The sequence below is a fragment of the Patiria miniata genome, unplaced genomic scaffold, assembly GCF_015706575.1.
Source record: "Patiria miniata isolate m_02_andy unplaced genomic scaffold, ASM1570657v1 HiC_scaffold_13, whole genome shotgun sequence".
Taxonomy (NCBI): Eukaryota; Metazoa; Echinodermata; class Asteroidea; order Valvatida; family Asterinidae; genus Patiria; species Patiria miniata.
Genome location: NW_024037051.1, coordinates 4,556,469 through 4,580,176, shown reverse-complemented (window position 1 = coordinate 4,580,176; position 23,708 = coordinate 4,556,469). Strand labels below are relative to the sequence as shown.

The following is a 23,708-nucleotide window of genomic DNA, read 5'->3' as shown; positions in this document are numbered from 1 at the left end:
AACTAATTGCATTAGGGAGTTGCATGAAAGGACCAAACACTTCCATTAAAGGGGGCAACCTTTATTAAAGGACTTTATAAAAGCATCGTGCATGCATCCCCGGTGACAGGAACAAAAAGAGACGGGATTAAAAATGTGGTCAACCTATACCCTATCGATTTGTACCTCGTTCAGTAGTTCAAGGTTGGACAAGGAGAGTCAGAATTTGTTGTGGATTAGCCTAGTAAGAGGAAGTAGGGGATGTTCCTTGTGTTAATTCTTGATAAAAAGACTTCCTGAGGTAAAAGTGCTCTGGGCCATCAGAGCCATGTCCTTGTCTATACCTATCAAACTGAACATGTGTACGTGGGCAAATTTGTAAGCCATATCAAAACTGTGAGATTGGACCCCCCAGCCATCTGCATTCATATGATAAACCTTACTGTTTGCTTTGTTGGAAAGGTTCGGGTCCTCTGTTGGTGCATAGAGGAATGTATTTTTTTAGTCCTCCATGGTCGGTGTCAGTTTAATAAGTGGCAGGCAAAATGTAACTAATTCGCAGCATCACATTGAGTTTTGTTGTCAAATCTTCACACAACATTAAAATAATTGTATCTTTGACAGTAGTTGAGGTATGTACATGTACATGTATATTTTAATCAAACAACTGCCTTTTGTTATTAATTCAGCCAATTTTAAAAACACACAGTGGCAGGTTGTCCACGCACACCTGCTGTCAGGATATTGATTTTTCTATTTGCTCTCCCGACAATCTTGGTCTAAATCACTGAGCAAACCTGCAATTGTGCACAATGCTATTAATTCCAATTATAATTTATACAGGGATGCAAGTCCTCCCGCAATTGCCGGAACTATAAATTATATTTCTCAACGTTAGTGGCTGTTGTTTTGTGTAATTCGTTTTGTATTTCTTTCTTATTATTATTAATTTTATTGATTTATTTTGGAACCACACAACCAGTAGTTGTTTCACCTTCAACTGCATGCCGGAATTAAGGTTGTATTGGTTCATTGACTCTGGAAGTACTTTGTGTATTTACATGTGCTGAGGTCAATGCAGATTTGACCCGTCAGAAGTTCAAGTTCAATCCTCGGCTACCATGGTAGTTCATTAACACTAAATGGTTGCCAAGTGCAAGGCCACAGAGGTCAGCAGGTGCGTTGAGCTGTAGTAACACTGTGAGGGCTCCATAGTACATGTAGGACTCATAAGATAGGTGTTGATGATGATTAGACAGGGCCATGCAGGAATAAGATAGGGCTAAGGTGGGGTCAAGCCTCAAGGGGTCAATTGTGAACTCTGACCCTAGTGTGACCTGCTAGCTGGGTGAAACACCTATGTGTGGTGTGGTGTCAGACTGCAACTTTCTGCTAGGCTGGGATCTGTCTGCCCCAGGAAGCTAATTGCCTGGTTTGCCAGACACACTGACAGAGCCTCAGGGGTCCAACGGCACAAGCGCCAACTTGCATGTCGGACACAATGGAGTCATGCAGTGGGGTGAATTGTCAGGTTAGTAGACCTCCTCCTGTGCACTGGCATTCTCTAGTTCTCATCACAGTGCCTGGCAACACCAGGGACTGTTCAAGCCAGTCCCCGCCAGACAATCAGAAAGCTCAGTTTTCGCTCACTCACTCTCTTTCATTCTTGTTCTCCCCTCTGTGTTAAGTCTGTCTTTTGCTCTCTCTCCGCACTGCACCAACTGTGGCAGCCATTTCCAGCCTAGCAGGACTACATGCATCATGGCCAAAGTCTAGAAAGAAGAGAGAGGGGAAAAAGAGAAGAGAGCCAGCGCGGATCATGTTGAGAAGACTACATGGGTTACTAGCGGGTTGTTTGCACTTTTTGTATGGGCCGGGCCTGGGGCAGCCGCACTTTTTACTGCAGGCACCGTACTTTGCCTGCCGTCACACAGGGACTAGCTGTACTTTCAGACAGTGATGAACTTTATCCTCGCACTTTCTTTGTTGCGTGCCAACCTGTCCATATAGGGACACGTCAGAATAGGCAGCCTGGGAGAAGTGGGCCGACACAGCATATCAAGCTTGTCTTTTGTCCTGGAATGACCTGGACATCCCCTTTTGTTGTGGCACTTCCTGTATGGTGGGGTTTGGGTGTGTGACAATACCCCACCGCCTGAAAGAGAAAGAAAAAAAAACTAGCATGCATATCTGCGTGCTGAATCTGTGCACACTACAGTTAGCCAGGCATGACTTAATACTCTTGTGAGTTTCCAGGAGAGTTGGTCTTTTCATGGACTGCGGGGGACCAAGCACCGGTACCGGGGCTGGACGTGAGCGAGCAATCAAGTTTATATTCCTCTTTCTATACTGGAGTATGTTACGCTCAACTGACTGTGTTTAACTTGTTTTGCCGACTGGAGTATTTGTCGTGGGCATGCTGAAATTGAATGCTACTAAAGCAAAAATGAGGGATGCGTGATGTTTCCAAATCTTATTGTATTTTTTCCCTTTTATTCTGCGCACACCTGGCATTTTAAAATCGGTTGGCACTGGCCTGGAACGGCATTTCACTTTTCAATCAAGCACATGGTGTTGTACTGGAGAAATTGGTGCAGGTAGCATGGTCGACAGCAAAGGTTTTTTTTACACACTTTTTTTTCCTTCAAATGTCAGCTGATGACTGCAAATGGTGCCCGACTAAATTTAGTGCAAAATGTATTGGAGCCCAGAGAGGCCACATAAAGCTTATACTCGATCGTAACCCAATCTAAAAACACATTAAAATTGTGCAGCAGCAGGATTCCAGTCAAACCAGTGAGTTTGGCAGTTTTGAGACATCATCTTACATTGAAATTTTCTTTTTTTTTATTTTGCCGACGCGCGCGCATACCAGAAACCAGAGACTTTTGGGGGGGGGGGCCTAAGGGCTCTAGTCAGCAATGCACTAAGAGTGCAGTTTCTTGTCTCACATTTTGGAAATAGCCTCTTAAACATTGGACTCTTTTTATCAAACTTTGTGAGACAAAGAAATTCCTTTTTTATTTTTATTACAGAAATAAATAAATAATTCAGCAAAGAAATCAATTTGTATCACAGTCACAATCCACAGTCCAGCAGTCAAACGGATCAACAGTCTGGTCCACTTGACCGGTGCCCTGACCACTTAATCACTGCTTCCCTTCTATGGATATTGCCACTTAACATGCTGCCATTGATTAAAAGAGAAGAAAAAAGGTTTGGTTATGAAGCCGCTAGGAATCCAACAAATGAAGCAGGCAGTGTCTATCTCATGGTATTTGGATTGACAAAGAAATAGCATCCTCTGGCAAAATGGAGAGCTGTTTTATTATCTATTATTTCTTTCTTTTGATTAATGAAACCAAAAGTGCTGTAGTATCACTTGCTTTTTACGCATTTCTTTTTAAAGCTAAAACAAGTCTTACAGAAGGTGCATAACAACTGACCTTCTGAAGTTGCAGCTCAGAAGATACTACACATTTTGAGAATACAGGAAAACAACCTATGCAAACTTTGTTTGGTCTCCTAATGTTTCTGTTCTGCATATTGAATTGTGCGCTCTCATGATACAGTTTCTAAATCAACAATTGGGACATGATTCTCATTCGGCCAGTAAAGATTCCGGTGATACTTGGCACCGACGTGGCAAGCATGGACACTTGCTTTCTCCCTTGGGTAGACTCACATCCATTTACAGATTTAACAAACTATGAACCAACATCAAGGTCTGACTAATGAGGGTTCATTTTGGTAATAGGTTTCCTGTTCAATTTTAACAATTACATGTATCACCCATAATTAGCTTTAAGTTTAAAGTCATTCACTCTTACAGCATGAATTTCCATGCAGTTTAAGATCATCATTCAATTAAAATAAAAAGGACATCAAATTCAGTGTTTCCAGGAAATTCCAGCACACAATCAGAAAATAGGGAAATTAAAATGAAAAGTATGCTCGTTAAAATTGAAGTAATCACCCAAGCTATGGGCCAAGAACATAATGGGCAAACATTTTTGACATTTGGCATTGGAATTCAATTACATCACTTACACCATTTTTTTTACAAGAACAATCATAGAAAAGTGAAAGAAAAAGACCAGAAGGTAAGAAAAGATGCCAAAGAAAATAAAAAAGAAACTAAAGATGAAAAGTGCAGCTGTCCTAATTAAGCCTTTTGTTTCAATGTTACTTTCGGTAGCTTTTCGTCCATTTGAAATGCATGTAATTATTTGAATGCTCAAAGTGCTAAATTGATTGTAATTAAATGGAAACTAAGGAAAATAACAATTGAAGGTGGAAACCTCATTAAATCAAGTTGTGCTAAATTGAATGACAATTAGGTGAATGACGCAAACAAATTTGAAAGTCTGTAGTATATATGAAATTGAATGCCATGAAAATGATCAAAAACGCTCGAGTATGTATGTTCATATACAAACTTGAATGTATTTCTCACGAATTTGAGCAGGAAATTTTTTTTTTTTTAAGGCACTCGTCCTATCTTCACTTTGAATCCTGTCCTCACATTGAGTAAGGTTTCTGTCATTAAATCGATAGGTATGTTTCCTAAAATGTCAAATGATCCTACGGTACATACCTTTATTAAGAGAGAAGATTTTTAAAGAAATGTTCAGTTTCAGAGGTAGGAGGAAAAGCCTCAGTTTGACCTTCCTTGGAAAACCACAGGCAGGGATTGAAAACTCAATGAACCATTCGGCCTGAGTAGGATGTGAATCTGATTCATACAGGTGGAAAGTGCGGGAAGTAGGCCTACTGCTGCACTCAAATAATGGTAATAATACATCATTTTTTAAGTTGAACAAAGAAAAAAACTGGAACAGGGTTTGAATGTGCGACCTCCGGATTGTCATTCCGGTGCTCTACCAACTGAGCTATCCAGCCCTATGTTGGCAGTTCCCCTTTGTCAGTGTCTTTGCTCAAGGGGCGCTAATCAAAGCCATAAACCTGTATATGCTATGTAGCCAGGGATCATGCCCCAAGTCACGATGCCAGCAGTATTAGCACTTAGCAATGCTGCAAACCTGGGAAATAGCAAACAGGAATCACTCATAGAGCATTTGTGGTTTATTTGAAAATAATATTTCATTGTGAGGCTCCGTTTTGGATTGTTTCAAAAAGCTGGTGTGCTGTGCGAAAATATGTCCAATGGAATGAATGGAAACCCGTTATTCTTAGGCTGCAATACCGGAGGTTCATTGTGTGACATTTACATTAGCACATCGTACATTGCGAAACAGTATTTAAAAAAAAAATGAACCAATACTACATGCTAGAGAAATATAGTCATTTTAATTACAAATTTGGTTGTTTTATACTCGGCTGTTTTGGCATTTTGGTACACAGTGAGAACAGGATATTATTACCAACAATCACTCTGGATGGAAAGCTGGGTTGGTTTTTCATTGCCATATGGAATTGTAATTCTGTGATGAAACCAGTGAGTGCATAGTGTTCTCATGCCTCTGATGCTAAAGTACTCCCAACTGTGGACATGTTTGTGTCTTTAAGTAACTCATTCGTGGTTTATGATTCCCCCGCCCCTAACCCCGCCCCTAACCCCGCCCCCTCATCAAGTCACCAGACAGATATGGACTCCACGTGCACTTTGCAGAGCAGGTGGATGGCTTTAAGTGGCTGCAATTTCCAACCTATCCAGCATCTCCATGGAGCAAGTTAGGATGGTGTACGCAAGGATGCAATCCACTCATTTGCTGTCTTGGTTCATTAACTTCTGACCTTGGCCTGCACAAAAGTCATCAGTAGATCGTGACAGCAGAACATCGCTTCAAGTTCAGTGCTCATTCAAATAGGAAAAAATAGAGAAAGAGGAAAGTAATTGATTTGAAATTATGAGCTTTTTTTTTTTTCTCCCTCGTCAACTCTGTCCAAATTTCATTTTGTAAATGAAGCAGCAAATGATTGAAAACAACACGGAACTTCGGCGTCATTCAGACTGAGAGTAGAGCAGGTACGGTTAAATTAAACACTGTACTTCGGCGCTTTATGGTTTCTCATCAGTTCCACTAGCTGGCTGGTTTTTTTTTCTCTGCATGCCATTTGCAGTCTCCCCCACACAGTAATTAATTGACTTGTCACTGCATGTAAACTCGTCACCTACAGTGCAGTGGAAGATTCCATTAGTTTGCAGGGACATTAAAGATAAGATCCGGCTGTACCAATGTTGTCACGGGGTGGCCAGCTCCCCGCATTGGGATTATTTCACGCAACACTTGATATCTTCCCCTTTTCAAAGTGGTTTCACCCATGGCCACAGTGGTGTTAGGTAAGGTTTATTTTACTCTAACAGGGGTGTGCAGGATGTGTAGGGGAAATCCCCTTGGTAGTCATGAATGATGACACACGCAGTAATAACCTGTCAAATCCTACCCATATTTTAAACCTCAAAGTGGCATCCAATTTACTTCAACAAATGTGCCTTCTAAGTTTGAGGTCGATCTGAGTTCAGAGTTGGTGAAAGGTTTCCAATAAAGCTGGTGGCATTTTATTGTCAATTTAGCAACTGCTAGTAGCTAAAAAAAAATTGAACAATATATCTGGCCTGTCTCCAAGACTATATCATGTTGTTATTTTCAAGCTTACTTGCATGCAAAAGAAGTCCCTCTTTGATTATGAAATATGTTTTCAAATATTCTTGGAACATATGTACTGTTTATGAAAACTGTACATCAGTGTTTATTTGTATATTATCAGAATTTTATCACGTGGATTTTCCTATGAATTTGATTAAGATTAATATTTTTTTTAATGAATGTACTGTCTTTAAAATGTTAAATTGTGACAGTCCACCACCTACAGTAAAGTTTCACATGTCCGTTTTACAGTACATTGTGAAATGCTAAAAATGATCAGTTATTTACAAAACCAGTCCGGCAATGATGAATAGTTTATAGTAATATTCATCAGCTTTGATAATTAAGTTTGATTGATCATTTCAAAAATGTTGAACCTAACTCAACACTCGAGCATAATTGAGTAATAGTTGATAAACTTTGAGAGTCCATTACTTCACAAAGGGTCATTGTGATGCAGTGAGTTTGGTATTACAGTGTTCTTGTTCAAAATGTGCATCAACATCAAAGAGTGAAACTATCAACTTTTAAGTCCATTGGTTGTGGATGATCTCATTCAATATGTGACTCTAGGCAGCCATTACTGGTACATGTGTAGTTGTCTGCATCTTTTTAAATGTTTCAAAGTGTTCTAGCCTTTTATTTTTATTGTATTGGTGAAAGCTTTCATTCCTTTTCTAGAAAAAATAATGCACCCAGCTGTGAGTCTTCAACTTTTTAAAAAACATCTGTACCACAACAGTAAATATACCAATGTCATCTGGGAGCAATTCTCATTCATACATGCATCATCATCTCAGGGCTTATGTGTTACATTTATTATCATCCTTTATGGAATTCCATTATAAAGCCATTCCAATTGATCTGTGCAATCAAGGCAATGAAGAGAGATGGTAGAGTCGATCCATTGCCTTCAGTCTGGGGCTGGAAATGTCATCATCACCGTCATCAACACTGACAGCCTTATCATATCAGTTTGTTATTAAAAAAAGGTGAAGGACTAGGGAAACTGTTTCTTCTGGCTGCAGCAGAAGACACCTCTCATTTCCTTCCCCAAAATCTTTGTGCCACATTAGGTGTATGAATTTAAAGCATAACGTGATGCAAGGATTCCTGCAAGAAACTCATGCTGAGTTCCCGAAGATTGGTACGTTCAAAACTGAGTTGTTGAAACCAGTCAGGAGGTAAACAACGGGGAGTACAGTCTGATGCCAAGCCCCTCCCATTGTAAAAATGGGGGAAGGATAGGAATGTGAAAAATGTGCTAGGGCTGTCCAGTTTCGAATAATTTAGTATTTGATTATTTGAAACTGCACTTGACCGCATATTTGAATATTTGAACCTTGCCAATCAAGTTTTACACATGCCAGCTGAAGCTGCCTTCCTCACTGGTCAAAAGTTGCATACAAACCACGCCGATTAAAAATTGTCTGCGGTAATGGATATTATGGAACACTGGATGTCCAGGGACTTTATCCAACTGGGGAGTAACCTGTGCGATGGACTAACATCCCATCCAGGGGAACAGAACTATTCTCAGTCGTTTCATGCTACTGAAACCAGAGATACATTTTTTTGTAAATGCTGGCCTGATGGGCCACATTGGCTCGTGACTGACTTGACTTGTTACTTTTCTTTATTAAAACCTTTTAGAGGAGTCCTCTTTACTATCATCAATTCCACATGGCAAGTTCTCAACCAAATGAAACACGGTTGTTGATAATCAGATAAATCATCAGCGCATGTATACAGGACCCTCCCCTACTCAAATGAAAAGTAAGCAGCGAAGAATAAACAGGGAAGTATGATAAAAAGAGAAGCGTAACTAAAAACGAAACCTTGGAAAACATGTACATCCTGGTTTGGCGGCATTGTTATTTGGGTCATCTAGATCTGGGTCTAGAGGTTGGCAGGAAATGCTTGTCACGTCTTCACAATCAGGCGGCCACACGAGTGAATGCTATCTCTTTTTACCACTGCGTCACCAGGGATTGATTAACTAGCTCGAAAGAGGTGGTCCACTTGAAAAATGGAATATAAGAACAACTAAAATACATGTATCTTGAAAACACCATTCCAAGTGACTCATATAAATTCAAAAGGATAGGCCTGGTGATTTCTTGTTAATATTGAGTTAAGGGTGATGAGGGACCAGTAGAAATTTTAAAATGCAAAAAGTAAGGGGGGAGAGGAGGGGTTGCTGGATGCTATCTGTTTCAAGGGGGTCCTGTTCAAAAAAGTACTTATGTACATGTACACATGGACATGTGCATGTACATATTATGTTTTTTGCCCATACCAAGCAGTTTAGTGTTGCATTTACTTGACATAGGAGGTGGGGGGAAAACTGTGCAGACAGACTCATGATCATAGCAAAAAGGAATCATTTGAACCCAAGTATCTACCAGTAAGCCTCATAGGTTATATCTCTATGATTATCAAGTTTACAGGCTTGTAGTTGCCTGATTTATAGCCTTTGATGATGTTCATCTTTGGAATCACCACTACCGCTTGCAAATGATAAACCAATCATGCATAAAGTATAGACACTGAGAGCTTTTCAATCGCAGCCCCTTAAATTCTTTTTTCCTTTAGAGAGAAAAAAAATATGATAATGCATGTATGATGCATATCCTCATAAATTTCAGGATTTTGACACACAAAAAATGAACATTAGTCAAAGGCGGGGAAGCCTGAGTTTCAACCTTGGACTAAGCTGTTTGCACTCCAAATGAACCAACAAAACAATAAACATTGCCTTTAGCTCACCCCAGCCCTGCTCACTTATGGCTTTGCACTGTGCTTGAACCCCCGGGCACTAATGTGCAGCAAAGCCCCACACAAGCATACATTTGCAGCTTTCATTTAGAGCCTTGCACTTGAACCAGAGTTCCCCGGCGCCTGAACCCCTAGTAGGAGTTAACGGGCGGTCACCGAAGGGGTGAATCCTAGGTCAGATGGTTGATGCCTCCTTGAACTTGCTCCAGTGCTAAAGCACACACTACGGCCCGCCTTTGGTCTGTACATGTACAATGTATACAGCCAAATGCACTCGCCCACACTATTATACTCTCCCCATATGATTTTTTTGTCCAGAGGCATATGCTGTTAGCTTTGTTTATGTACTCAGGCAGTAAATTATCCCTCGGTGAGTATGCGCAGGGAGGGCCAGGCTTTATAGCGCTTTGGCTTTGGACCATACTGCTTGGTTGGGTACATTAGCGTCATAATCAACCATGGCCTGTAATGGGACTGTATGGACTGATGGCAGTCAGTCTGCGGTCCTGTTAGTAGAGCACAAGGAAGATCAGAGCTTGACGGTGTGTCAGTGCACTATCTGCCACTGCCCATCCCAGGAGGATGTTGGGGGCATTTTTTTGCGAAATGGCGAAGCAGCGGGCAATCCCAGAGGCAAATAGGAAGCAACAGTGCGGTCATTGGCACTGGGATTATCATACACAATGAAAGTTGATTAGCTTCTCCGTATGGATTTTCGAATGGCGGTGCAGGGGGCGGGGAGGTTGGAGGGATTTTAAGATTTAATAGTCTATAATTTTCTTGTGTCAAGTTGTAAAAGAGCCTTTGAAGTAGTTAATCACACAAGTACATCATATGCTTCACAGTACTACGTAGTATCCTGAAAACGTTTGACGTTTTGACATCAAATTTAAGGTGTGTTTTGTTGAATTTTCTTGTCAAATTTGCATTCCTTTTGGTATTTTGATTTTTAGAATTAGAGTTTACAGTGAGTTAAATTACTCTTTCAGACTTTCTACCATAGTATAATAATACAATAGTGGCATATTGTGATGTGAGACATACTTTATTCCCTAAAAATGCATGGCACTCTCGGACTTGCATTGAACACAAGATACACAAGGTGCAAGGTTATTAATTAAGGAGTGCTTTTATAAAACAAGTTATACATATAATTGCACAAGTCAAATGGTGAGAAAATCAATCAAGTGACTGTTTTCAACAGTTAAGAGCTCCCAGTCTACATGAAGCAGGATTGACTGACTGTGACTGTTTATGTAACTTGATGCATCTATTCTTTGACTGTAGGTGATTGATAAGCCAGCTCTGACTACTGGTACCACTACATTTGACTAGTCACAGTGTTTGCTTGAAATATGATCTGACTGTTGGTTGCTAGCCTGTGTAAAAGGCATGACAGCTAGGGAAGAGAATTTATTGTTTGACTGTCTGTGACTATTCAGATAGCAGGAGGGTTATGAGATATTTTTTTTTACATGGATTCCATGCCAGCCAATATAGCCCCAAAAGCCAAAGATTCAATTCCCATCACCCATACCACCTCCATAGTGACAGACTGCCATTTCATAAAGACACTTGTGTGCTGTTGCCACTGTGTGTTCATCACTTTGATGTGCACAATTTTGTGTGATAGGCATAACCATAAGATTGGATAGATAGAAACCTACAGAGATGTAGGTTTGCGGGCCAGCATGACTCGGGTCTGTTGGTATAATCTATTAGTCCTCTGCATCCCTGAAACCCTGATTGTACCTGCAAAGATCGCACCAGGAGGCGTCTACATACTTGCTCCCATTTCTGACCGTTTGTGTTGCTGCATTCCCCCTCTTTCATCGCCCCCAGCTGAAATGAATTCAGCACATTAATAGGGATATGGCCCAAGTAATGACAAATGCAGGAGGCTGTGTCCTGTGCAGACTGTGCCCAGCAGGCCTGATTGGCTAATGTTTCTTCTCCCCCATTGCCCACCCCCCTTATTCTCTATTTTCGTTCTCTCTTTCTCTGTGTCTTCCCCTGCTTTGTTGCGGTCACTGGCCAGCTAGTCTCAGGATGACACCCCGGCCCGCTTCTTTCGTAACTGTGTCACAGCACAGGATAAAGGTGAAATGGTGTCAGTGGCTAAAAAAAAGTGCCGTAGCAGCAACCCGATCCAACCCGGTAAATGAGGCCAGGTAATCTCAAGTGTTCCTCCAGTATAGACTTTCTAACCCGCCTTCCAAGTGATCCCCCTGGGCTAGTGAAAGACGAGTGTCTCTGACCTACTTTGAGGTTGCCTATTTTTTTCCCTGTCTGTGCTGTTCCTCTCTCTCTCTCTCTCTTTTCTGTTTCACTGGCTCGTGCTTATTCTTACCTGTACTGCATACTGCCCTGTCCTCCAAACCTAGCCATATTTCTCTGGGGCTAGTGGTAGGAGGCCTGGGTCAAGGAGCTAAACCACCAGCGCAATGAGTTCAACAACTACCGGTTGGCCAGCGGGGGTGATGCACCGTTTACCCTGGTTAACTAGCAGGGGAGAGGTAGCATGGGGGTCTGAGGACATGTAGGAGGACACGACCCCATCTCACCTCAACTGACAGGTCAGGCAGGGTCATCATCATCACCGGCCCGCCATTGAACCCAAACCCATGTGAAAGGAAGACAGTTACCTCATCTGATATTGTTCTGTCTCAGTGCAGCTGAGGTGAATGCACGGATTGCCTGAGCCCTGTGTTTTGAGTTTGGGGGGGGGGATGTCAGAGGAGTAGTAGAGATGCTGATCTATCTGTCGTTTTTTTTGTCCCTTCGTAAGGGGATGAATGAACTTACAGCAGGATGTAGAGCAGAGTAGGCCCGGGGCTGTGCCCCTGTAACAACATGACCCAGCTTCTGGTTTTTTATTTTTTACTCTCTTTTTTGGGGGAGGAGAGTAATATTGTCTGCCATGTTCAGCTTTGGCCCGCTGACAATGGTTCCAGGTTAATGAGTGCCGGCTTTTAATAATAACACTGGCGAGGTGATGACAGGCAGATTTGGGAGCTGTATAGCAGGGGAGGCTTTATTGAAACTCCCAGGATGTTGACCCAGTCTGGTTTGAGGGCGATACTCGGTCTCGGCTACGCATATCATGCTGAACCAACCAGCAATATGGGTTATTGGTTCACTGTGAACAAGTAGGACACAACTGAAAAAAATCGAAGTTTTCTATATTAATTGTGGCAAATAAAAATTATTTCCGGAAAATTCACATACAAATATAAATGTGTAAGCATATTAAGGGATAGTGACCAATCTTTAATCTTGAATACATTTTTTTTTTTTTAAGATGTCACAAATTAGATAATTAATATTGCTTGTTTCAAGAATTACACATGCATGGTTGGTGATTTGGAGTATCAGGGAACAATCCTAATCAATTTGATCTAAATGTAACATGATTTTAAAATAGATATATATCTATATATATGTACATCCCAGTGTTTACAAGTGTCCAGCAACTCTCCAGGCTTTTGAATTGCCCGTACAAACGAGCTCCCAATCTTGACAAGAAATTGCTCAATCCCAAATTTTCCAATTTGGGCTTTAATATGAATACATGTAGTGATATCATGACACAGTAGCTTTGTATACATTTGTATTTTGTAGTGTTACTGCAAAAAAAGCAAATCTCCTGTAATTGAAATAAAACCAACTTGAGTAGAGTGGTGTGATTGTTACTTTGTGCAATGTGAGTTCAACAAGTCACATCCTGAAGTGTCGCATCAAAATATAGCTGACCTTTCCAAAACCGAAGGGTAAACAAACTATATGTCCATGGATTATGCCATACACGATGTCAACAGTAGGGGTGTGATTCCCACCGCAGTACTGCTGAAGGCAATTTTCGTACCCTGTCATCACATGTGAAATGAATTTCCCTGATCATTGTTGCGAAACGACCAATTGATAAGCCAGACAAAAGAATGGATTTCCAATTTTGCAATCCTTCAACTAGTTTATATTTCGAGACAGCCCCAACAATTGGACTGTACCATTTATTCTGTAGGCTGTCTATTGTGCGTACAGCAATCTTTGGCATGGTTATTTTTAAAACGCACGTCATGTTTGTTTATCAGTGTTTGGAACGAGTCAAGGAAATAGTTGCGTATTTTGCGGGTACGTGAAAATATTGTGAAAGATACATGTAGTTGTTTGTTGATTTTTGTCCATGTGTACACTGCCTACTGCCAGAATAATGGACTGGTCCAGGGGTATGAAATGTTGGCCGGGTCAGTGAGACAGGACAAACTTTTCTCAGTTATAGTTATGAATTGGTTTTGAAAAATTCTTGCGAAGTACCGGTAAACCGCTAGTAATTTTAAAACTCATGTTTGTTAATGAAAACACTAGATTGTGTGATGGATCAAAGGGCATGGTTCTCTTCCGAAAGGAAAAAACACTAGATCGTAGGGCTGTTAAACCAAGATGCTACTAGACCAGAAACAAATTCAAAAGTTGATCATGAAATATCTGCGTTGAGCATCCCTCACCAAAAAAAAAAATAATAATAGTGCCCTCAAATATTGGGGGAAAAAAAGATGGCACCAAAAAAAGAAAGAAAATAACCCCAGGCTAGTTCAAAATCATTATGTGCTACAGCATACTCATCGATCTGGTTAGAATATAACAAAGGGTACACCATAATAGACCAAAGTAATTGTTTTTAGTCATGTATCTCAAGGATTTCAGGAAATACATAGTTTCGCTGATGGTGTTCTTAACAAAATCAGACAATAAAATGTGCCGTGGTGTTATGTCAAAAGCTTTACTTTCACGGGTTCCCACCTTTTTTCAAATCAGTCTAAGGTGTGATCTCAGGACTGAAAAAAAACCCTATTGTGATTGTTATACCATGGTATAATATTGTGTAATTTTGTTAATTGTGGACTGGTTATGTGACGTATTTCAAAACTTCATGTATGGTGACCTAATGATATCTGCGGAGTCACTTTGCATGGAGGAATCACCTTAATAGCTTTCAAAGACTTGAGTATTTCGTTCCTGCTGCTTTGTACAGCACAACCATTCTAGACGCTGCATGGGCACTTGACAGCCAGGAAATGTACGTCAGGCCACAGGGTGTGCAGTGTCAACACACCTTAGCAAAAGGAAGATGTTTGCTTGGGCACTGGCACTGTACTCCACATGTCCTAGGTTCAAGTCCAGGTTTAGTTTTATTTATTTCTCCCCCTTCTTTTTGTTCTGCCAGGATGAGCTTCAGACGACAACCCGGAGCTATGAGAGTCAGCTGAGCATGATGAGTGAACATCTCTGCAGCATGAATGAGAAACTCACAGCTCAAAAAGACCAGATTGATGCGCTCAAACTCTCCGCCAAAGTAAGATTTCCTCTTTTTTCCCCCCCTTTTTTTAAGTGCTGGCTTAGACCTAATTTGTGTCTCAAGCATTAAAGGTTACAAATCAACCAGACCCGTCTTAAATTTTAAGTGACCCTCTTTTTTCTTCCAGAAATTGGCACTTTATTAGAACTCATTTTATTTCATACAGATTTTTTTACTTCATCTGCCCTTTCTATAGAGAGGGCGCAATTTGCAGAGTCAATATGGAGAAGTTGTTCATGACACAAGAGGGCAGCAGTCAGAATTATTAATCATGAAGACGTTACTTGTAGCCATCTACTGTTGCTGGATCTTGTGTCTTTGTCTTGAGTTTTAAAGTGGTGATCTTAACACCTTACTGTACCAGTTATCTTAATAAATGGACATTCCTAGAAATAGAATTGATTCACACATTTTTTTTTTTTCATTTTTTTTCTTTTTCTGGTTACAAGCAGAATAATAGGAAAATGAGTTGTTGGACGTATATATGACTGAACAGAAGTAAAATTGTTTTGGCACTTTTCAGTCAAATCTCAGTCCATCTACCGGTATAGCCAAAACATTGAAACTGTATGCTTGAAGAGTACCAAGGGAATGAATATGTGCTTGGCAGGTATTAAACAAGTACATTTAAAACCAGCTCAGGGCCTAGACGCGGATAATGACCCTCGCCGCCCAGGCCCTGAGCTGGTTTTAAACCTACTTGTTTAATTCCGGCCAAGCATAGATTTATTCCCATTCATAAATACATTTCGGTCAAAATGTCAAGACAAGTCAAAAATTATAAATTTCCAATGATTTTGTTTTCAACAATTTTACTTACTGTTTTGTGAAACACCCTTCTAGCTATGTTTATAGTATGTGCCTTGCGCGAGTAGTACTCAAAATCTCCTTACATGGAGATTTGCGCGTGCGTGGCATTTACGCACGATATGTTTTGGATTCCTGTGGTGGCTGATGCTAGGGACATAGACCCGGACTCAACTACAGCACTGCTACATGGATCTCATATAGATTACAGTTGTGTTCCCCATGCTCTTCAACAAATTCAATTTTTTTTTCTCTTAATCAATTTTCAACATGTATGTTTCATTCAAACCAAAAACATCTTTCTTTCTTTTTTGGAATCTGCAAAGGTTTTTTTTGGGGGGGGACAAACAGATCCGCTTTGCGAGCAGACTTCCTCCCGGTCCATACATTATCGATACCAATTTGCGGGGCAGGAACCAGCCTATCCTGCGAGAGTGGAATAATTGTAGGGCTAAAGTTATTCAAAATTTAATAACTAAACGTTTGCCAACTGTTTTTTGGTTGATGTCTCATTCAAAAGTGAATAACTTTTGTATTGCTAATAAAATAGCAACGTAGAAAAGGAATCTACTTTTTGGAATGAAACTCGAAAATAGCACAGGGAACGCAATTTTAAACAGATTTTCTCAAGGGTTTTGACCAAATCAGACAAAAGTTTGGAAGTACTGGAGCTACTTAAGTTTTATAACGCCCCTACATACATACATTGTTGAAAGATTTTGCCTATATTTTGTTCCTTTATGCTTTTTTCCCCATACAGCCGAACAAGAAAGGGAAAAGCAAGTAATTCTATGGTGCTTCTTACCAAGGGGAGCTTCAGTGTTGGACATCAGAGCCTTCTGCTGAGTGATCATGGTGATACTGTCAGACCGTGTTGAGAGGAACAGATAAGCCTCATGATGATATGTTCCTCTAGTACAATAGGAAAGTACAGTGGAACGTTGCTATACCGAACACCGCTATACCGAACATTCAGCTATACCGAACATCGTCCTTGGCTCCCAATTTTTGTGGACAAAACCAAACAAACATTGTTGTTGAAAAATGTCAACAGAAGAACGACAAGTGGCTATTATTTCCCCTAGGAATAGAAGGGGAAACCCACCCATCCATGTAGGTAGTAAGCTAAAAAATTGTGTAATTACATAATTCAATAGTCGGCAAGTGTTCAAAGTCGTCTTTCAGTAACTACCAGGGCGTGCAGGGTGAAGTTCTGAAGGGTGCTGTTTATTGAAAAGTGAGTACTGGAGCACAAGCAGCTTAAAATTGCTATGCTGAACGTTCACTATTCTGAACATTTTCTGTGGATCCCGCGATGTTCGTTATAGCGGCGTTCCACTTTACCTTGAGCTAGAATCATGGGGACTCACCATGGGCAAGTACCGAGTACTATATGCAGTTACTGTAGACTTGTACCATGGGGCTAGTACCATATGATAGTATTATGGACTAGCACTGTGGTCAATGGACCGATCCAGTAAGCTCTGCCCAATGCGCACGTGGGCAAATTAACACGTGCTCCTCTCCAATGCCACGCTGCATTTTCCTTCCGCGCGCATCATACGCACGTGCACGCATGTAGGACTTATGTTCGGACTTTAGTGCACGCACATCAGACATAAATCACGGCTGTGATTGGTCGGAACACCATGGGGCGGTGCTTACTGGATCAGTCCATTACTGTGGGCTAGTATTATGAGATTGCACTGTGGGGTTCTAGTACACTCATTTTCCTAGTTCCGGATAGCGGACATCATTGAGTCTGCTTTCAGCTCAACTAATCCACAAATTCAAGTGACATTGGCTTAATAGTTTGCCTTGAGTAAGGGAGATACTACAAAATTATTTTCCATATTTAAACTCTTTTAATTTTGAATATACGACGTCAAAAGTGCCGATGCCACGTTTCCTAGTTCCGGATTGGTTTAACCAGTTCTGGATCAGGCCCAAAAGTGCACTTTTTCATCCAGAACCACCCTGAATATTATTCTTGATAAAGTATTATTTCATTTTTTGAAATACAGTTCATTTAAGAGAATTCTGGTAAATTTTTTAAAAGAGAACTTGCGTAAATGTTTTTGAAACTTTTGCCTGTAACGCGATGGCACAAGCACACATCGATAAACCTTTGACCCATCACAGAACACGTCACATAAAATTTGTAATGTGCATGTTGTTGGATCCGTACGTACACGCATGATCCGGAACTAGGCAAAACATATGTTCAGTCGTTGGCGAATGATTTTCAAATTGGAGACTCTTCTATTTATATTGATTCAACAAACACTCGATGCAAGAGTTAATATGATTGTAGAATATGAAAAAAATATTTGAAATCAGATCAAATCTTAGTGATTCGCGACTCCCATGATTTTCAACAAACCGTCCAACATGTCAAAGGACTAGTAAAAAATCTGGCCAAAATTCCTTTTTTTTGATATTTATCAAAAAGATATTTGTGTATCAAGAAGATTACATTTAACTTTTAAAATGCACTTTTTAAAATGTCACAAAACATACTATTGGAGACCAATCCAAAAGAGGTAGGTTTTCATTTGAAACTATCCGGAATTTGGAAAAATCCACAACTAGGAAACAACCTAAAAAATGATAAAGTATCATCATTAGATAGAGCCATGGGGCTAGTGCCATGGGCTTGCATCAAAAGATAGTATCGAGGAAAGTCCTAAATTCTGTATGAAAAGTCCTAAATTCTGTATGACCTATGACTGTATACCGTTACGACTATTAATGTTTTGAAAGAAATGTATAAGTTCTACATGCTTTCGTGGATTTGGATGAAACTTTGATGCAGTGACTCTTGGGTGGAAAGACACAATTCTTCATTGGATTACAGAGGTCAAAGGTCATGAAGGGGTCAATAGAGGTCATTGTTCAAATATACTTCAAATGTTTCTTTGTCTACAGAATTTGATGGATTTTCATGTAACTTGCATGGAGTGATCCGTGGGTGTGGGTTCATGACAAGTCTTCCGAATTGGAGGTCAAAGGTCATCCAGGTGCACAATGCCTAATGTGAATTTGACTGCTTAAAGAATAAGGCTTAGATCATAAATTTGTCAGGTAAAGGTGTACATATACATGTAAGCAAACAGTCATTGGGACTTTCAAGTTACAACAAGATTGGAAGACATAGGACTGAGACAGAAAGTAGAGAATATTTGGAGGGGGTAGTTATTTTTGGGTTTTCCCCTCTAACCTATAGCCATTGTTATGTAATCATCAACGAAAACAAGCACAATGAAAACTGAAAACACGTAGGTGCACATTGACTCTAGCTTTAGATTGAATAAAAAAACTTGTCCAAAGTGGAATGTTAACCGATGACCCCTTATTTTTAGGTTTAAAATGATTTGAATGTTCCTGATGGAGTGAGGTATGGACTTTCATTGTTGATTTTCAAAACTATACATAACAGTTTATTGTCTTTTTCGTACTGAATTAAATAATCATTAAAAAATAACGAATTTATATATATATGGAATGCAATCCCAGAGTAACTATCAGATCAGATGTGATTATTGCAACAAAGCCTACTTACTTTTATTTTAAAGAATTTCTGATATATTAAATTATAACCCTTTCAGATCCTTACAATTCACCAGGAGGTTTTGTTTGGAGGATTTGAGCAAGGGGCAGCCCAGCCTCTTATATTTTGCTTTGGGATTGATAACCCAAGCCAAAGCTGATGCATGTTAAATTGGATTCCTGCTGAATGGTGGATGTTGGAGGATTCAGAAAGGTTTCTACCAAAAATATTTACTGGATTAGGGTTTTTAAAGAGTGTAAACAAAGTACAATCTCAACGTTGTTCTGCATCTTAAAAAACCTTTCCTTTGACGGCTGAATCATACAAACTAGGCTTGGAGAGTTTGGCTGAAAAGTCACAAACCTGTTATAAACAAGGATGCCAGTTTTCCGGCTATCCAGAATTTTGGCTTTTTCATGTTTTGGAAAAATTAATTGCGTTGCGTGCACAGAGAAACAACAAATAGCTTTATGCCGTCGTTCAGCTATAGCTGTCGTTCAGCCAATGGGAAAATCCATTGATTGTTACTCATGAGCCAATGAAAAGATTGGTTTTGCGCTAAGTGTTGTCAGCGTGCTAGACTCGTTTTGAGTGTGCTCGATCCAATGTAAGTTTTAGGCACAGACACATTGCATGGAGAGCAATAGTTTTAAAGCTAAGTGTTCTGTTGTGCCGGTGTGGGATCATTGTGTATGCGCTGCTCCGTGGTGATTGTCATGCCAGCGCAATGCACCAATGTGCGTATTTTACATTCACTTTCAACATACATAACGTGTGTGGTATTGCAATGTATGTATGGGGTATTGCGATCATGTCAGATTTTTCTGGCCCTGTAGCAAAAACCCACTGGCATCCCTGTATAAAGTAAAAACTTATGAATCAATTTCTTATGACTGTGACTTGCGATATCTAAATAAAGGTCTTTCACTCAGGTGTTGTCACCTTTCAGAGTATTTCAATTGGTTTGAGCTGCTTCAGAAATTGAAATCTTTTCTTTTCAAGAAATGCCTCCAAGATCATTATTACAGCCTTGTGTATCATCCTGATTCTTCCATCAGTTAACTTTGGTCAGTTTTGGAAGAGATTACCATTTCTGCTGGCACGTCCGATGATGTCTGTCTCGCCATTTCTTTAGAATGACTTTCATCCAGTAACTGACAGCTTGAGCAATTTGATTTTACACAACTAATTTGAATGTCATTGTTATATCGTGTCGATTCAGATCTTTACAGTTGCATTGTATTAGAGCACTTCAAATTTATGTACTTGACTTTTCTCACACAGAATATGCTACAGAATAGTTCACGCTACCTTATAGTACAATTGTCCATTTCTTTATAATGATCTTTTTTTTAAAACAAAACATCGAATATGTATTATGTATCTAAGGTGTAAATAAAATGTACAATTAATAAAAATATCATGTTGGAATTCATTTTGTGAAATGATTAGACTGAATTATCATTATTCTGTTGATGTTGCTTCATTCTCATTGACATCCCAGTGCTGTGAGGTGGAAGGTATATATTGCCATTGTGATGGTCTGAACTTCATTCCATGTGAATATTCCACGACTGACCACCAGGGCTGAAGCAAGTCCACCCTGACCGAGGCGGAGACAAAGACCGGGTCCCTGGCATCCGAAACTGAGACCAAGACCGAGTCCCTGGCATCCAAGACTGAGACCAAGACCGAGTCCCTGGCATCCGAGACTGAGACCAAGACCGAGTCCCTGGCATCCAAGACTGAGACCAAGACCGAGTCCCTGGCATCCAAGACTGAGACCAAGACCGAGTCCCTGGCATCTGAGACTGAGACCAAGACCGAGTCCCTGGCATCCAAGACTGAGACCAAGACCGAGTCCCTGGCATCCAAGACTGAGACCAAGACCGAGTCCCTGGCATCTGAGACTGAGACCAAGACCGAGTCCCTGGCATCCAAGACTGAGACCGAGACCGAGTCCCTGGCATCCGAGACTGAGACCAAGACCGAGTCCCTGGCATCCAAGACTGAGACCGAGACCGAGTCCCTGGCATCCGAGACTGAGACCAAGACCGAGTCCCTGGCATCCGAGACTGAGACCGAGACCGAGTCCCTGGCATCCGAGACTGAGACCAAGACCGAGTCCCTGGCATCCGAGACTGAGACCAAGACCGAGTCCCTGGCATCCGAGACTGAGACCAAGACCGAGTCCCTGGCATCCGAGACTGAGACCAAGACCGAGTCCCTGGCATCCGAGACTGAGACCAAGACCGAGTCCCTGGCATCTGAGACTGAGACCAAGACCAAGTCCCTGGCATCCGAGACTGAGACCAAGACCGAGTCCCTGGCATCCGAGACTGAGACCAAAACCGAGTCCCTGGCATCCGAGACTGAGACCAAGACCGAGTCCCTGGCATCCGAAACTGAGACCAAGACCGAGTCCCTGGCATCCGAGACTGAGACCAAGACCGAGTCCCTGGCATCCGAGACTGAGACCAAGACCGAGTCCCTGGCATCCGAGACTGAGACCAAGACCGAGTCCCTGGCATCCGACACTGAGACCAAGACCGAGTCCCTGGCATCCGAGACTGAGACTGAGTCCCAGTGTCAGTGTCTGAGTCCTGTCCAAAGCCAAGTCTGAGTCCAGTCCCATGCATTCAAGTACTGTTCTCATATACACCATTTTGGCATTACATTATTTTTGCTGCAGACACCTTGATATAACAACTGTGAAGAATAGCACAACTCTATGCCCATGTCAGCCAAATACAGACCTTTTATTGTGAAAATCAAATTAACTGTCAAGCAGCTAACATATCCTAAATGTTTTCTAATTTTAGTTCTAAAACTGATATTCCAGTATGAGAGAAATCTTTGAATTAACCAAACAAATAAAGGGTACAAACGTCAAGTCTTGCACCCATTCAAATAACGTATGCGCTACTTGTATCATGGGCTGATATTCGCAATGTACGGGGTGCACGGCACAATGCAAAGATAAATATATAGATGTATCCAATTTTGGGCCGTCTCATCCCGATCTCAAGTCCCGTCGAGTCCCATGGTCCAAGACCGCATCCTGACAGGCCGAGTCTGAGTCCGAGGCTGAGACCGAGGCTGAGACCATGAAAAATCAGTCTTGAGACCGGTCTCGAGACCGACAGAATCACTAATGAAGTGAAAACAAAAGCAACATTAGTTCATAAATGTATAGCTTTACTACTTGAGACTTCCATGCTGTTTTTGCAGTCGTGAACACATTGTTGGAAGGTTCTTCTGAAAAATTGGTGACCTACCAAACAAAATAATTCAGAAACATAAATTGTTCAAACCCAGGACTTTGAATTGACCTTCTTATAACTTCTTCGGTTTGTACTCTAACCACTCTGCAACTCGCCATAATTGAGTCTTACTCAGTTTCAGTTCAGGACAAGCTTTCATCTGAGGACTTTTTGTTCTCACGTACAATACTAACATTTAATGTGCGCAGTGTGCACAAAAAGCTTAAACTTTGCATGGTGGTAGTGTAAATTAGTGAGGGTTTGTGGTAACACCACGTGGAAGAATCTCTTTTGAGAAGATGTGTGGTTCTGAAAAGAACCGGTTGGTTGTGAAAATTGACCTTCCGATCAGTGTGCTCTGATCGTCTTCAGGAGAAAAACAACACTGATCGGAACGTCAAGTTTCACTATCAACTGGTTCTTTTCAGACCCACACATCTTGTCAAAAGAGATTCTTCCACATGGTGTTACTGCAAACCCTCACTGGTTTTTAAGGTATAGGTTCATGTCTTAACAGCAGTCTGCAATCTTCTTGTTTATTTGCTGCTCATGACTAGCCTGTTTGTGTAATTATTTTATTTGGATTATCAGTTCCATTCATGCAGATCCAACCGGTTGTAGTGACACCAGTTTGACCAATCCTGTAACCCAGTACCCGCTGCTATATATTAGATTCAAACTAGCCAGTGATCCTGGCAAGCTGGGTGGTCGAGTGGTAATATGTCTGCACCAGTAGGCAGGAGGTCATGGTTTCAAATACCACCCGAGTAGTTTGTGAATTTTTGCTCACAATCACTTGGGACAACACTTATTTATAAAATACGTCGATGAAAGGCAAAACCCTATTATTGAACCCAGCCCAATCCATGCACAGATTCACTGAACACTCATGGTAATGGCTGAAGCGTTGTGCCAGCTATGGTACAAAACAATTCTGAGCAATAAGCTAGCACAATGCTTCCATCATTACTGAGGATCACCGTGAGTGTCAGTGCCACTGTGCCTTGATTTGTCAAAACAGGGTAGCAGGATTCAAGAACTTTGGAAGTGTACCAACGATCAGTGTCAGTCGAAAGAAGGGGCTCAGAAGCTAGGGTGAGTCCAAGTCACTCGTGCATTCAGGTAGTCCTTCCAAACCCTTGACTTTGCCTCTACATATTTTCCATTTAACTCTTTCTCACTGTAGCGGCACATCCTAGTTGGGGCTCCAAGGACACAAGTCACAGCCCCACCCCCGGCCCCATGTTGCCTGTATTATTTTGCTTAAGTTTTGAAATTTGGGGGCACCAGGAAACACAGTTCTTAGGAATGATAGAATTTTGGAAAAGTGTTCACGCAGTACGCCAAAGACAATGAACAGTCCA

The 23,708-nt window shown here is 41.0% G+C and overlaps 1 protein-coding gene and 1 long non-coding RNA gene across 3 annotated transcripts; both read left to right on the top strand.

The window, feature by feature from the left end:
* The first annotated feature begins 1,414 nt into the window (after window positions 1-1,414).
* LOC119720566 lies at window positions 1,415-16,305 on the top strand. 2 transcript variants are annotated; one of them, XR_005270099.1, is made up of 3 exons: window positions 1,415-1,510; window positions 14,593-14,721; window positions 16,292-16,305. It is a non-coding gene; the product is annotated as an uncharacterized LOC119720566 (long non-coding RNA). The 2 variants fall into 2 exon arrangements; XR_005270100.1 differs by lacking the exon at window positions 1,415-1,510 and adding an exon at window positions 1,752-2,291.
* Window positions 16,306-17,922: 1,617 nt separating this feature from the next.
* LOC119721523 (sensitive to high expression protein 9 homolog, mitochondrial-like) lies at window positions 17,923-21,704 on the top strand. The gene is made up of 2 exons (XM_038191600.1): window positions 17,923-17,936; window positions 20,675-21,704. The coding sequence occupies exons 1-2, from the start codon at window positions 17,923-17,925 to the stop codon at window positions 21,702-21,704; spliced, it is 1,044 nt and encodes a 347-aa protein (XP_038047528.1).
* Window positions 21,705-23,708: the final 2,004 nt, after the last annotated feature.